At 43.3% G+C, this 15305-nt stretch overlaps 1 protein-coding gene across 1 annotated transcript in view; it reads right to left on the reverse strand.

Annotated features, from left to right (window-relative positions):
* Positions 1-15305, reverse strand: part of LOC311110747 (glutamate receptor ionotropic, delta-1-like) — a gene marked incomplete at both ends in the record, with an annotated part of 388675 nt that overhangs the window by 34193 nt on the left and 339177 nt on the right. Inside the window, 3 exons of the mRNA XM_084153305.1 lie at positions 8391-8510; positions 11188-11349; positions 13020-13193. Of these exons, the coding sequence (XP_084009431.1) occupies positions 8391-8510; positions 11188-11349; positions 13020-13193 (456 nt within the window). The remainder of the gene's footprint in view (positions 1-8390; positions 8511-11187; positions 11350-13019; positions 13194-15305) is intronic.

Here is a 15305-nt window from a genome sequence, read left to right on the forward strand (position 1 = left end):
GAGAGGACCACAAAAGTGACATGTTAATGTCCTTAGATCCTACTTAACATGCATCTGTGTGGACAGGATTATTTTCCAAAGCGAGACTATGTTGTTTGTGATGTCCGACCTGTGAGATAGCTGAATCAATCCCACATTCCTCACCAGGGGCCTCATTTATCAATATTTGTCACGATCGTCATAATGAGTTAATTAAACATGAGTTAATTAAACAAATTAAACAATTAACAAAACAACAAAACGATACGTGAAGTACCGGACCGGGCTGACGACGCACACCACTGGCTTGGTGCGGGGAGCAGGAACGGGCCGGACCAGGCTGACGACGCGCACCACAGGCTTGGTGCGGGGAGCAGGAACAGGCCGGACCGGGCTGGCGACGCGCACCATTGGCTTGGTGCGAAGGGCAGGAACAGGTGGGGCCGGGCTGGCGACGCGCACCATTGGCTTGGTGCGAGGGGCAGGAACAGGCCGGGCTGGCGACGCGCACCACAGGCTTGGTGCGGGGAGCAGGAACAGGCCGGGCCGGGCTGGCGACGCGCACCATTGGCTTGGTGCGAGGGGCAGGAACAGGCCGGGTCGGGCTGGCGACGCGCACCATTGGCTTGGTGCGAGGGGCAGGAACAGGCCGGGCCGGGCTGGCGATGCGCACCACAGGCTTGGTGCGGGGAGCAGGAACAGGCCGGGCCGGGCTGGCGACGCGCACCAATGGCTTGGTGCGGGGAGCAGGAACAGGCCGGGCCGGGCTGGCGACGCGCACCATAGGCTTGGTGCGGGGAGCAGGAACAGGCCGGGCCGGGTTGGCGACGCGCACCATTGGCTTGGTGCGAGGGGCAGGAACAGGCCGGGCCGGGCTGGCGACGCGCACCATTGGCTTGGTGCGAGGGGCAGGAACTGGCCGGGCCAGGCTGGCGACGCGCACCACAGGCTTGGTGCGAGGGCAGGAACAGGCCGGACCGGGCTGGCGACGCGCACCACAGGCTTGGTGCGAGGGGCAGGAACAGGCCGGGCCGGGCTGGTGACGCGCATCACAGGCTTGGTGCGAGGGACAGGAACAGGCCGGACCGTACTGGGAACACACACCACTGGCCTTGTGCGGGGATCAGGAACGGGCCGGACCGGACTGGTAACACACCTCAGTACCTCTCGCCGTGCCTCTACACTCTCCTTCCCTCTAACGACCAATGGCCCCGTAACCTGGTGGCCTTCTCTCCTCGTCCACAAACTCGCCCTGTATCTGCCTCCAACAGCCCCGTCGTCCATGCCGTGTGCCCCCCCAAAAAAATGTCTTGGGGGTGCCTCTCGTCTGTCCGACGACGACACTGTTGGCGCCGTACCTCCTCTCTCGCCAGGGCTTTAACTTTAGCCCATGGCCATTTACCCGCGAACATGTCCTCCCAGGACCACCATTGGCCCACCTGGGCCATCGCCAACCGCTCCAGCTCCTTACCCGGCGTTTGCTCCTGCACACGCTGCTTGGTCCAGTTTTGGTGGGATCTTCTGTCACGATCGTCATAATGATTGGACCAAGGCGCAGCGTGATATGAGTACATACTTTAATAGGTACTTTTCAACAATTAACAAAATAACAAAACGATACGTGAAGTCCTCGGTCAATAACACAAACCTACACGGAACAAGATCCCACAAATGACAAGTGCACAAACGGCTGCCTAAGTATGGTTCCCAATCAGAGACAACAAGCAACAGCTGATTCTCGTTGCCTCTGATTGAGAACCACCCCGGCCAACATAGAAACACATAACCTAGAACAGAACATAGGAAACGAAACATAGACACTACACAAAGAAACTAACACCCTGGCTCAACATACAAGAGTCCCCAGAGCCAGGGCGTGACAATATTGTGTAAAAACTATTCTAAAATACTACATATGAACGGAATTTAGAATGTTTTATCAAACATTCCTATGAGCGTCATACCCACACCGGTAGGAGAAAACCATTGATACCAATTGTTCTCAGCATCGGTGCTCTGTGCACGACCTTGGCTATTTGCATTTCGAAACACCCCTAATTAATCATATATGGTCAAAATCATTCCCTGTGGGGAATATACAACGCTGTACCATGAAAAACAATGTCGTAACCAAAAAAAGGCAGATATTGCTGTTCTGCTGAATGAACGAGTCACGCACATTGCCACCACGCTCAACAGCGTCTTTTGCGCATCACATAACATATCACCTGCACAGTAAGAGTGTAAGCCTGTTCTGTTGAACTTGTTTTGGGATGGTGCTCTTATGGTGATGTGGGTGTCGTCTATTGCTCCGTTCATATTTGGGAACCAATTAATGGCAAAGAAACTCCTCTTGACTTCAACCTGTTGTGCGATGGTGTATGGAAATGGTATGTTACAGTTCGTTTTGCTGATGATTGCATCCAAAACATTGGCTCACCGAGGGCTGTGAGAAGCCGATCGGCAAACTCCCACTAAAAAGTGCTCGTTGCCAAAAACCTAAGGGTGGAGAGCACTTGTATGTGCACCAGAATGGCATGTGTTTGCCTTTTTAAAGTAGGTCAATCCTATAAGATTGGTTTTGGGAAACGATATCTGATGAGCCAATCTGTACTTTCTGCAACAACAAAAAAGACCCACCTGTCTCTAAAAACGTGCTCTCTGCAAAATGTAGATTGTGCCAAATCTTCCAACAGAGCAAGATCAGCCTCTCATTCAATTTCCCATTATCTCAGTCTTTTATAGTATTTCAACAATGCTTTCAATTTCACACGTGCCTCTAATTTATCAAATACTGTACTTTATATGGATTATTATTGTAACAAATACACTGATGTGGTCAAATTATATGTCTGTCAAGATATGTTCCATGAATTCACAATGGAAATACAATGAAATTGAAATATTATTTAATTATTATATATACAGTGCAATCGGAAAGTACTCAGATCCCTTGACTTTTACCACATTTTGTTACGTTACAGCCTTATTCTAAAATTGATTAAATAGTTTCCCCCACTCATCAATCTACACACAATACACTATAATGACAAAGCAAAAACAGGTTTCTATATATTTTTGCAAATGTATAAAAAATACACAACTGAAATATCACATTTACATAAGTATTCAGACCCTTTACTCAGTACTTTGTTGAAGCACCTTTAGCAGCGATTACAGCCTCAAGTCTTCTTGGGTATGACGCTACAAGCTTGGCACACCTGTATTTGGGGAGTTTCTCCCATTCTTCTCTGCAGATCCTCTCACGCTCTGTCAGGTTGGATGGGGAGTGTCGCTGCACAGCTATTTTCAGGGCTCTCAAGAGATGTTAGATCGGGTTCAAGTCGCGCTCTGGCTGGGCCACTCAAGGACATTTAGAAACTTGTCCCGAAGCCACTCCTGCGTTGTCTTGGCTGTGTGCTTAGGATCGTTGTCCTGTTGGAAGGTGAACCTTCGCCCCAGTCTGAGGTCCTGAGTGCTCTGGAGCAGGTTTTCATCAAGGATCTCTCTGTACTTTGCTCTGTTCATCTTTCCCTCGATCCTGACTAGTCTCCCAGTCCCTGCCGCTGTAAAACATCCCCACATCATGATGCTGCCACCACCATGCTTCACCGAAGGGATGGTGCCTGGTTTCCTCCAGTTGTGGCGCATTCAGGCCAAAGAGTTCAATCTTGGTTTCATCAGACCAGAGAATCTTGTTTCTCATGGTCTGTGAGTCATTTAGGTGCCTTTTGGCAAACTCCAAGTGGGCTGTCATGTGCCTTTTACTGAGGAGTGGCTTCCGTCTGGCCACTCTACCATAAAGGCCTGATTGGTGGAGTGCTGCAGAGATGGTTGTCCTTCTGGAATGTTCTCCCATCTCCACAGAGGAACTCTGGAGCTCTGTCAGAGTGACCATTGGGTTCTTGATCACCTCCCTGACCATGGCCCTTCTCCCCCGATTGCTCATTTTGGCCAGGCGGACAGCTCTAGAAAGAGTCTTGGTGGTGGAAAAATCTTCAATTTAAGAACGATGGAGGCTACTGTGTTCTTGTGGACCTTCAATGCTGCAGAAATGTTTTGGTACCCTTCCCCAGATCTGTGCCTTGACACAATCCTGTCTCAGAGCTCTACGGACAATTTCTTCGACCTCATGGATTGGTTTTTGCTCTGACATGCACTTTCAACTGTGGGACCTTATATAGACAGGTGTGTGCCTTTCCAAATCGTGTCCAATCAATTGGATTTACCACATGTGGACTCCAATCAAGTTGTAGGAACTTCTCAAGGATGGTCAATGGAAACAGGATGCAGCTGAGCTCAATTTCGAGTCTCATATTAAAGGGTCTGAATACTTAAGTAAATAAGTTTTTTCTGTTTTAGAATTGTTATACATTTGCAGAAAAATTCTAAAAACCTGTTTTCACTTTGTCTTTATGGGGTATTGTGTGTAGACTGATGAGGAAAAAAATTTAATTGATCAATTTTCGAATAAGGCTGTAATGTAACAGAATGTGGAAAAAGTCAAGAGGTCTGAATACTTTCCGAATGCATTGTATTTACCCCATTCTACACTTGACAAGCCGTTCCCTTATTCCACCACTTGGCACTGTGCATACACATGGTCATGGCTGTGCATAAATCTACGCACACTCTCAAGCAAAAGTTAATATTGATAAATCTCACACTTTGCATGGAAATTATCTAACGCATGTTTTACGCACACATTTGTGCCTACGTATGATTGATAAATGAGGCCCCAGGAACATATGAACAGGCCATTAAAAGGGACAGAGGAGAGCTACTTGTGTTTGTGTCTATTGTCCCCAGAAAATGGCCATGTTGCTAGAGGAAGGCAGACAGGAATACTGATAATGAACAACAACACTGAATGCATTTGGCATGCCATTAGCTGACCCTCCCGTGCCCTGCCTCTAATGATTTCAAGAAACCAGTGCTCCAGTGTTTGTGTGTCCTCTGCATGCTGTCTCTTATGTGTCTGCACCTGTTTTTCAGCACAGGTAGTGTCCTCATGTGACCATGTGTGTAGTATGCATGTAATAATAATAATAATAATAATAATAATAATAATAATAATAATAATAATTTATTACATTTGTAAAGCGCTTTTCATTATATAGAATAATCTCAAAGTGCATAAAATAGAAATATATATATACTTTTTAAAAACTTATACTGTGTAGTGTGTGTGCGGGTGTGCGTGAGTGTGTGTGTTTTCCGCAATTGCTAATGGCCATATTATGATGAATTGGCTTCATAATTCCAGTTAGGTAGTCTAGTGATTAAATCTTAATTAAAGCGCCCAGTCACTCCCTGCTCCACGTAGATTGCCAGTAAACTAATTTACTCTTTATTCTGCAGTAATTTTGTGACTGAACCAACAGCAAACAACAACTCTCACAGTACACACAAACAAAGCATACTATTTTCTGGTTAGGGTTAGTTCCTTTTCGCACACCGTCCCATCGTTTTATCCCAGTTAAGAGACACAAAGGTAACCATGGGACTAAAAAAGATTCAGAAAGACCTCCCTACACACACACACACACACACACACACACACACACACACACACACACACACACACACAAGAGAGAGCCCAAAAATACATTCCTTGATGTTTGGTCTCCTAATTAATGTTGTCTAATTTCCTCTTGTGGCTCTTCCAATTGAGATAACTGACCCACTAATGAGTATCAGAAGTAACAGTCTGTGATAGCTATTGAAACACTGAACTACACTATATCTGCAGAACATAGTATGCATCTCTTTAAGCTAGTATAGCTGTGTTGGTCTGAGCTCCACTCTACTGCCTGATGGAGATCTCCAGTAGAGGGCACTCTTCCTCCTGACACTTGACAACTGTATTCATACCCCTTGACTTAATCCACATTCTGTTGTGTTACAGGCTGAATTCAAAATGTATTACATTTATTTTTCTCTCAACCATCTACACACAATACTCCATAATGACAAAGTGAAAACATGTTTTTAGAAATGTTTGCAAATTTATTGAAAATGAATTACAGAAATATCTAATTTACATAAGTACTCACACTCCTGAGTCAGTACTTTGTAGAAGAACCTTTGGCAGCGATTAGAGCTTTGAGTCTTTCTGGGTAAGAGCTTTCCACACCTGGATTGTGCAACATTTACCCATTATTCTTTTCAAAATTCAAGCTCTGTCAAATTGATTGTTGATCATTACTAGACAGTCATTTTCAGGTCTTTCCATAGATTTTCAAGCAGATTTAAGTCAAAACTGTAACTCGGCCACTAAGGAACATTCACTGTCTTCTTGGTAAGCAACTCCAGTGTAGATTTGGCCTTGTGTTTTAGGTTATTGTCCTGCTGAACGGTAAATTCATCTCCGAGTGTGTGGTGGAAAGCAGACTGAACCAGGTTTTCCTCTAGGATTTTGCCTGTGCTTAGCTCCATTCCGTTTATTTTTTATCCTGAAAAACTCCCCAGTCCTTAACGATTACAAGTATACCCATAACATGATGCAGCCACCGCTATGCTTGAAAATATGGAGAATTGTCACACCCTGATCAGTTTCACCTGTCTTGTGCTTGTCTCCATCCCCCACCAGGTGTATCCCATTTGTCCCCATTATCCCCTGTGTATTTATACCAGTGTTTTCTGTTTGTCTGTTGCCAGTTCGTCTTGCTCGTCAAGCTTACCCGCGTTTTTCCCGTACTCCTGTTTTGCTCTAGTCCCTGTTTTCCAGTTTTTCCCGGTTTTGACCATTCTGCCTGTCCTGACCCTGAGCCTGCCTGCCGTTCTGTACCTTGTGACACTGTTCTGGATTACCGACCTCCGCCTGCCCTGATCCTGAGCCTGCCTGCCGTTTCTGTACCTTTCGGACTCTGCTCTGGATTACTGACCAATGCCTGCCCTTGACCTGTCATTTGCCTGTCCCCTGTTTTTGTAAATAAACGTTTTGCTATTTTGAACTGTCTGCATCTGGGTCTTATCCTGAGTCTTGATAGAGCATGGTACTCAGTAATGTGATGTATTGGATTTGCACCAAACATAACACTTTCTATTCATGACAAAAAGTGAATTGCTTTGCCACATTTTTTGCAGTATTACTTTGTGCCTTGTTGCAAACTGGAAGCATGTTCTGGAATATTTTTATTCTTTACAGGCTTCCTTCTGCTCACTCTGTCAATTAGGTTACTATTGTGGAGTAACTACAATGTTGTTGATCCATTCTCAGTTTTCTCCTATCACAGCCATTAAACTCTGTAACCAGCAATTGAGTTAGGAAAGACACCTGTATCTTTGTAGTGACTGGGTGTATTGATACACCATCCAAAGTGGAATTAATAACTTCACCATGCTCAAAGGGATATTCAATGTCTGCTTTTTTTTTTAACCCATCTATCAATAGGAGCCCTTATTTGCGAGGCATTGGAAAACCTCCCTGGTCTTTGTGGTTGAATCTGTGTTTGAAATTAAATGCTCGACTGAGGGACCTTACAGGTTATTGTATGTGTGGGGTACAGAGATGAGGTAGTCATTCAAAAATACTGCACACAGAGTGAATCCATGCAACTTATTATGTGACTTGTTAAGCATATTTTTACTCCTGAACTTATTTAGGCTTGCCATAACAAAGGGGTTGAATACTTATTGACTTAAGACAGATTGTCTCCCGAGTGGCGCAGTGGTCTAAGGCACTGCATCGCAGTGCTAGCTGTGCCACTAGAGATCCTGGTTTGAATCCAGGCTCTGTTGTAGCCGGCCACGACCGGGAGACCCATGTGGCGGTGCACAATTGGCCCAGCGTCATCCAGGGTAGGGGAGGGAATGGCCGGCAGGGATGTAGTTCAGTTGGTAGAGCATGGCGTTTGCAACGCCAGGAATGTAGCTCAGTTTGTAGAGCATGGCGTTTGCAATGTCAGGGTTGTGGGTTCGATTTCCATGGGGGGCCAGTATTAAAAATATATATATATATATATAATAATAATGTATGCACTCACTAACTGTAAGTCGCTCTGGATAAGAGTGTCTGCTAAATGACTAAAATGTAAAATGTACTTAAGACATTTCAGCTGTGTATTTGTAAAAAATTTGAAAAGCATAATTCCACTTTGACATTATTGGGTATTGTGTATAGGCCAGTGACCAAACATATCTATTTAATACATTTTTAATTCAGGCTGTAACACAACAAAATGTGGAAAAAGTCAAGGGGTGTGAATACTTTCTGAAGGCACTGTAGGTGCTGACAGGTATGTTATGGAATGGTTTGGAACCCCACTGAAAGCAGTGGACACAGCCCAATACACACTGTGTCCATGCTTGCATATTTTCTTTTATGTACCGAAACAAAATGTATCAATATGACAAACAAACTGTGAGTGAAACAGGATGTCCATTTTCATTGTTCAATATTGACTCACCCGTTTTACATCTTTCCCAAATGTCTCACTGTAGCTGGTCCCCAGGATCTCAAACTGGACGTGGGAGTTGGAACCTCCTGCACGGAAGTCCATCATTCCTGTGAGCCCGGTGATCCGTCTCTATGGCAACAGCATGATAACAAGGATATTTTAAGTGGTCTCTAATCAATCAATCAAAAATCAAATGTACTGTATTTTATAAAGCCCTTTTTACATCAGCAGTTGTCACAAAGTGCTTTACAGATACCCAGTCTAAAACCCCATAGAGCAAGCAATGCCTCCCTAGAAGGCAGGAACCTAGGAAAGCTCAACGCTCTAATATGCTTTGAGTGGTCTATAACATGTTCAGCAATCATCTAAGTTGATTGCTGAACATTTCTGTGAAGGACACTGCAACACAACCTATGCATTAGTGCCAATGGAGAAAGCACCATCCAAATGAGGTGGTTTGGCCAGGATACTTTATACACTCATACTGTATGGCCTATATGTTCCAACTAGCTGGACCAAGGTTACCAGCTCAATCCCAATACAGACCATTAAGAACCTGATTGTAAGTCAATGATAAGAACATGTGCTGATAAGAATATCTGCTGTAATAAAAGGGGTGCACATTTATGTGCGTTAGATGATGTGCAAAGTAAGTGCAAATGCCCCCCCCCCCCTTTTTTTTACGCTGCTGCTACTCTCTGTTTATTATCTATGCATAGTCACTTTCCCCCTACCTACATGTACAGTACCAGTGAAAAGTTTGGACACACCTACTCATTCAAGGTTTTTCTTTATTTTTATATTGTAGAATAATAGTGAAGACATCAAAACTATGAAATAACATATGGAATCATCTAGCAACCAAACAAGTGTTAAACAAATCAAAATATATTTTATGTTTGAGATTCTTCAAATAGCCACTCCTTTGCCTTGATGACAGCTTTGCACACTCTTGGCATTCTCTCAACCTGCTTCACCTGGAATGCTTTTCCAACAGTCTTGAAGGAGTTCCCGCATATGCTGAGTACTTGTTGGCTGCTTTTCCTTCACTCTGCGGTCAGACTCATCCCAAACCATCTCAATTGGGTTGAGGTCGGGGGATTGTGGAGGCCAGATCATCTGATGCAGCATTCCATCACTCTCCTTCTTGGTAAAATAGCCCTTACATAGCCTGGAGGTGTGTTGGGTCATTGTTCTGTTGAAAAACAAATGATAGTCCCACTAAGCCCAAACCAGATGGGATGGCATATCACTGTGGAATGCTGTGGTAACCATGCTGGTTAAGTGTGCCTTGAATTCTAAATAAATAATAGACAGTGTCACCAGCAAAGCACCCCCACACCATAACACCTCCTCCTCCATGCTTTACGGTGGGAACTACACATGCGAAGATCATCCGTTCACCCACACCGCGTCTCACAAAGACACGGCGGTTGTAACCAAAAATCTCAAATTTGGGCTCCAGACCAAAGGACACATTTCCACCGGTCTAATGTCCATTGCTTGTGTTTCTTGGCCCAAGCAGGTCTCTTCTTCTTATTGGTGTCCTTTAGTTGTGGTTTCTTTGCAGGAATTCGACCATGAAGGCCTGATTCACACAGTCCCCTCTGAACAGTTGATGTTCAGATGTGTCTGTGACTTGAACTATGTGAAGCATTTATTTGGGCTGCAATTTCTGAGGCTGGTAACTCTAATAAACTTATCTTCTGCAGCAGAGGTAACTCTGGGTCTTCCATTCCTGTGGCGGTCCTCATGAGAGCCAGTTTCATCATAGTGCTTGATGGTTTTTGCGACTGCACTTGAAGAAACTTTCAAAGTGGACTGTCGTTTCTCTTTTCTTATTTGAGCTGTTCTTGCCATAATATGGACTTGGTCTTTTACCAAATAGGGCTATCTTCTGTATACCCCCCCCCCCCCCCCCCACCTTGTCACAACACAACTGATTGGCCATAGTTTTGATGTCGTCACTATTATTCTACAATGTAAAACATTTTTAAAATAAAGAAAAACACTTGAATAAGTAGCTGTGTCCAAACCTTTGACTGGTAATGTACATCTTACCTCAATTACATTGACTAACCTGTACCCCCGCACATTGACTCGGTACGGGTACCCCGTCGTTATTGTTATTTTATTGTTGCTCTTTTATTTTTTACTTCAGTTTATTTAGTATCTGTTTTTCTTAACTCTTATTCTTCTTAAAACTGCATTGTTGGTTAAGGGCTTGTAAGTAAGCATTTCACGGTAAGGTCTACTACAACTGTTGTATTAGGCGCATGTGACAAATACAATCTGATTAGATTAGATTTGATGGCGCTTGCAATGCCAGGGTTGTGGGTTCAATTCCCATGGAGGACCAGTACATAAAAGTACAAACAAATGTATGCACTCACTACTGTAAGTCGCTCTGGATAAGAGCGTCTGCTAAATGACTAAAATGGAAATGGTTTCTCAGGGAATGGTTAGTTGTTGAGAGAAATTGTGATTATTTATCATGACTTCAAAATAGAACCATTATTATTACAATAAGTGCTTTCACTTTTTTACATTTTCATGAAAACACTTTTGTTAATTTATAAATTATTCATTTTATGAAGTGTTTAATAACAGCCTCTAAATTGATGCAATCAAGTACATTTTGTTTCAATATTTTGTTAATTTGGATAAACACAAAAGACTGAATCATTCTCCTTGTATATCTGTTTTCAAAGAGCTGAGATACATGTGAGGAGAATGCCACATGAGAACGAAAGGAATCAATTTCTACGTAGTATGACTTAGTCTGCAATGTCGTGTGGTGTCCTACCTTCTGGATTGTGTCCAGCATAGACCAGCCTCCATTCCAAGGCTTGGTGGACTTCCTCATGCAGTTCAGACTGGCCATGCTATGCCACTTCCTGTCCTCCAGCTTACTGTAGAAGGCGTTGGCCAACATCAGCACACTGTCATACAAGTACAAGTTGGAGACCTGGGGAGAAACAACACATCAAAACATATTCTATAAAAGGTATTGAGCAGAATCAGCAGTGGCATGCAACAACTATCCTAGTTTGAGACCTGGCAGGGAAAAACTCCCAAAACAAGATGCTCAAAAGCACTTGTTGAACCGTGTGAAGGCCAACATAAAAGCGGTTCCTCTCTGCCACTGCCCCTGTGAGGTTTTGGGGAAATTAAGTTCTCAGTAAGGAATATACACTTATGCCAGCATGGCCACAAAATGAAAGGGAGAGACAGACCCATAGTGCTAGCCACCTGGGGAGCAGAACACACCCTGTCTGACACTGCAACGACCGCTTTTATGTTACAGACAAGAGATATGAAAGCCCACCTCAAGTTTTTTGATGGTAGAAAAATACATGTCTGTTGAAATGCCACGGAGCATTTGTGGTCCACCTTTTCTAACTTGTCTGTAGGAAATAGTGATTGTGATTTATTGAAGGAACACTGGACAAAGAGAAGCCCAAACACGTTCCCTGGGATTTTCAAATTGGTATACAAATAGGGTCAATGGATGGCTGAGTCCACAGCATGCTTTCGATATGAGGACACCAACAATGGCATGTATGAATGGCAGGGTACAACAGTGACACAAGGAGAGATATTTGCTGAATGTCACCATTCCTCAGACCTCTGCTCCTCTATCATTGCTCAACCTGTCATCAGTTCAATAAATGTACAAGTACTTTTGTCCTCATTACAGAGGATTTAATGGGACATTCAATCCAGATGGTCATATTGGGTATAGAACAAACACACCTTTGGAGTTCAAATCAATGTGACAGTGGCAAATAGAGTTCACAAAATGGTGACAATTGTAAAAAGTTACAATATAGCTAATTAAATTGAAATTGCAATCTATATTCTTTGTCCCCTGTGGCTCTGAAAACGAAGGCTGCTCAAACATAAACACACTTACCACACCTAAAGGATATGTTATCACTGAAGCTTTATGATGGCTTAATGCACCACTTTATGAATCCTAAGAAAGTAAGTCTGGTGTACTTTTCATGATAATGATTTGACAGTATGGGATAGATAAGTGGCCAGTGCTTTACCCAGCACAGGTCAAGACTATGTCAGAAAACAAAAAGCACCTGTGTATTTCTTCTTTGACAAATACTTCAGTTAAAATTGTCCTAATTAGGAAGATTCCTTTTTATTGGAACTGAGAACAAGATAAAAATAAAAAAAAGCTGAGAACAAGATTATTTTTTTTTGGGGGGGGCCATCTGTCCTAAACAGTGTTCTACACTAGCTATGGAGCTTGCATAGTAAGTCACGGTCACTGCACACTAGATGGAATAGAGAGAAAATGTCAAAGACATTTCTAATGTTGGAAATCTGTGTGCCTGTGCAATCTTAGTGATGGTGACAGACTGAGGTTCTTAACATTGAAGGAAATGACACCGTGTTAGAATGATGACGACGTTCAATGTTGTGACGACGCTGACGGGCAACTCTCGTCGCCCTTCAGTATTGTTTTGGTCATGGTCATGTCTTGTCAATATGTGGGGTGATGTTGGGTGAATGACAAAGTACTCTGTGGAGTTCACTGATGGTATGGATATAGTGTTACGCTGATGACAGGGTGGTGACGGGGCTGACGGTCAGTAATAAAGTCATCTCCGTCACACTGACCTCCAGGGACTGCAGGTAGCCCTCCTGGGGGTCACAGAGCAGGGATGAGATGCGGTGGTTGTTCCTCATGCAGCGGATGTTGGTGTCTCTCCACAGAGGGAAGATCTGCCGTATGACGGTCATCCGGCCTAACGAACTGTGGACCAGCTCCATGATTTCTGTGTCACTCACCTCCTGCGGCAAAGAAGAGAGGGTGGGGTGGGAGGGTTCATGGTCAAAACCATGAAAAAAATAAATGTATAATTTACTAAAACGCTAACACTCTATAGGAACTGGTCTAAAGCTATGTATTCACATATTAATTATAGGACTAGGTACATGGTAACCACAGTGTAGGTATATATTGATAAAATAGTGACTCTTGTTACCAGTTCGTGTAACAGCTTAGTATTAGTATGATTAATCAATAGACCGATCAATAAATACATGCAATAAACACTCTTCCCAAGATCAGGTTTTCAATTCGTTTTCAGCTGAATATGAATTGGGATCATCACTGTCTGATATCTCTCTGTTCCTTTGATCAATTGACAAATAAACAACGAGTCTCCTTCAATTTCTTAGAATCTCAGAGCATACACCATACAGCTGTGGGTATGAAGGAACCTCCCTAGTCATGTATGCAGGCAGGGGTGAGACGGGGGTGAGACAGTCAGGGGTGAGAGGAATGAGTACAAGGCCAGACAGGGGATGACCTATGAAGGGTCAGATCAATAGCAATAAGAGCCAGAGCAGGACAGCAGTCAATGATGTGCAAAACAACCAGCACTGGGGTCAAAAACCACAGTAATGAGGCAATTGATGGTTCAAACTTATCTGTGTTTCTCTCTCTCTCTCTCTAAGTCAACATTTTATCTCTCAGACATTCTATGTTCCTCGTTAGCTGTCTCTCTGTCTCGCTTTCTCCCTCTCTCATTCTCACTTTGTGTCGATTTATCTCACTCTCTATGGCCTTTTGTTCTTTCTATCTCACCATCCAAGCTCATTAATTCCTTTGAGAAATGCATAACTGTTATTCAACAAGCATCCAACCTCATCGATAATTTACTAGGTGTGTACTTTACTGCTTGTATTTTTATACAGCACAAACACACTACCCTATGAGTCATACAAACAGTATTTTGTAGGTGTTAAGTGTTTAAGCTTCCTCTTGACAGCCAGTCAACTGTAAATAATGGATATTCATGAGGTGCTGTGTTGCATTAATCTGTGGAATATGCCACAGGGTCCATGGAGGTATGACCTCACGTCCAAGGTCGTCCTTCCTGTCCTGACCTGTCAGAACGTTCCACCGCCACCACATGTTACCGCTGTGACATCACTTGACACTGCAGTGACCTTGATGGAGCCATTTTACTAACAAGACTAAAATGACCACAGATTAGTGGTTTGAAAGAAAAGCCTGGATCATTAAAGGGGCACTCAGCAGCTGTACATTTTTGGACTTGTAAATTAATTATATGTACCCATTAATTCTTGAAGAATAGAAATTATAAATGGTTAAAACTATAATTTTTATATCATGTCCTTGCATCCTTACCTCTGTCTATGAATTTATGAGTGGTTACATTTCTCCATCCCCATCCCTCAGCTTTTTACCGAAACAGGGGCGGGGACTCGGCTTTGTTATTGTTTCTACTGCTGTTTGCCGCTTTAAGCTTTAATGGCAAGGTCTTTTAATGGGGTGTGCAGGGAAAGAGAGCAAGTTTGGGTATGCAGGGAAAGAACATTGGTGGGTTATCCTTTGAGTTTGTTGACTAGTTTTGCACCACTCTAACACAATGTTACTAACATTCACTATTGTGTTACTCTACAATATAATTTCACTACAGGTCAAAACCGTTATTATAGAGCTAATACATAGCAGAATGAATGAATGTGAGAGAGATCAGCTGTTTATGCATTCAGTGTGGACATACACTTTGGGGGGAAAACACTAGCACAGTTCAGATTACCTAGTTAAGGTAAATTGACCTAGTTAAGACTGGAAACCCAAAATACAACAGAGGGTAGTTTCAATGACACACATCATCTAAATACATTAATCAAATCAAGTCTGGCTGACAGCTAAATTATCCTCAATACACCGCTCAATCATGATATTAATCTTTCAAGATATATAAATAAAGAAATCCCGGTAATCACCATGGAGATTTAATTAGGAGTTAAGGCGCTTTTCCTCCCTCAGCTTTAGGCATGTATGCTGAGCAGCTCTGAGACTAGTCACCCTAGTCTCTCTCTCTCTCTCTCTCTCTCTCTCTTCTCTCTCTCTCTCTCTCTCTCTCT

This window comes from Coregonus lavaretus (assembly GCF_964263955.1).
Source record: "Coregonus lavaretus genome assembly, chromosome: 36".
Classification (NCBI taxonomy): domain Eukaryota; kingdom Metazoa; phylum Chordata; class Actinopteri; order Salmoniformes; family Salmonidae; genus Coregonus; species Coregonus lavaretus.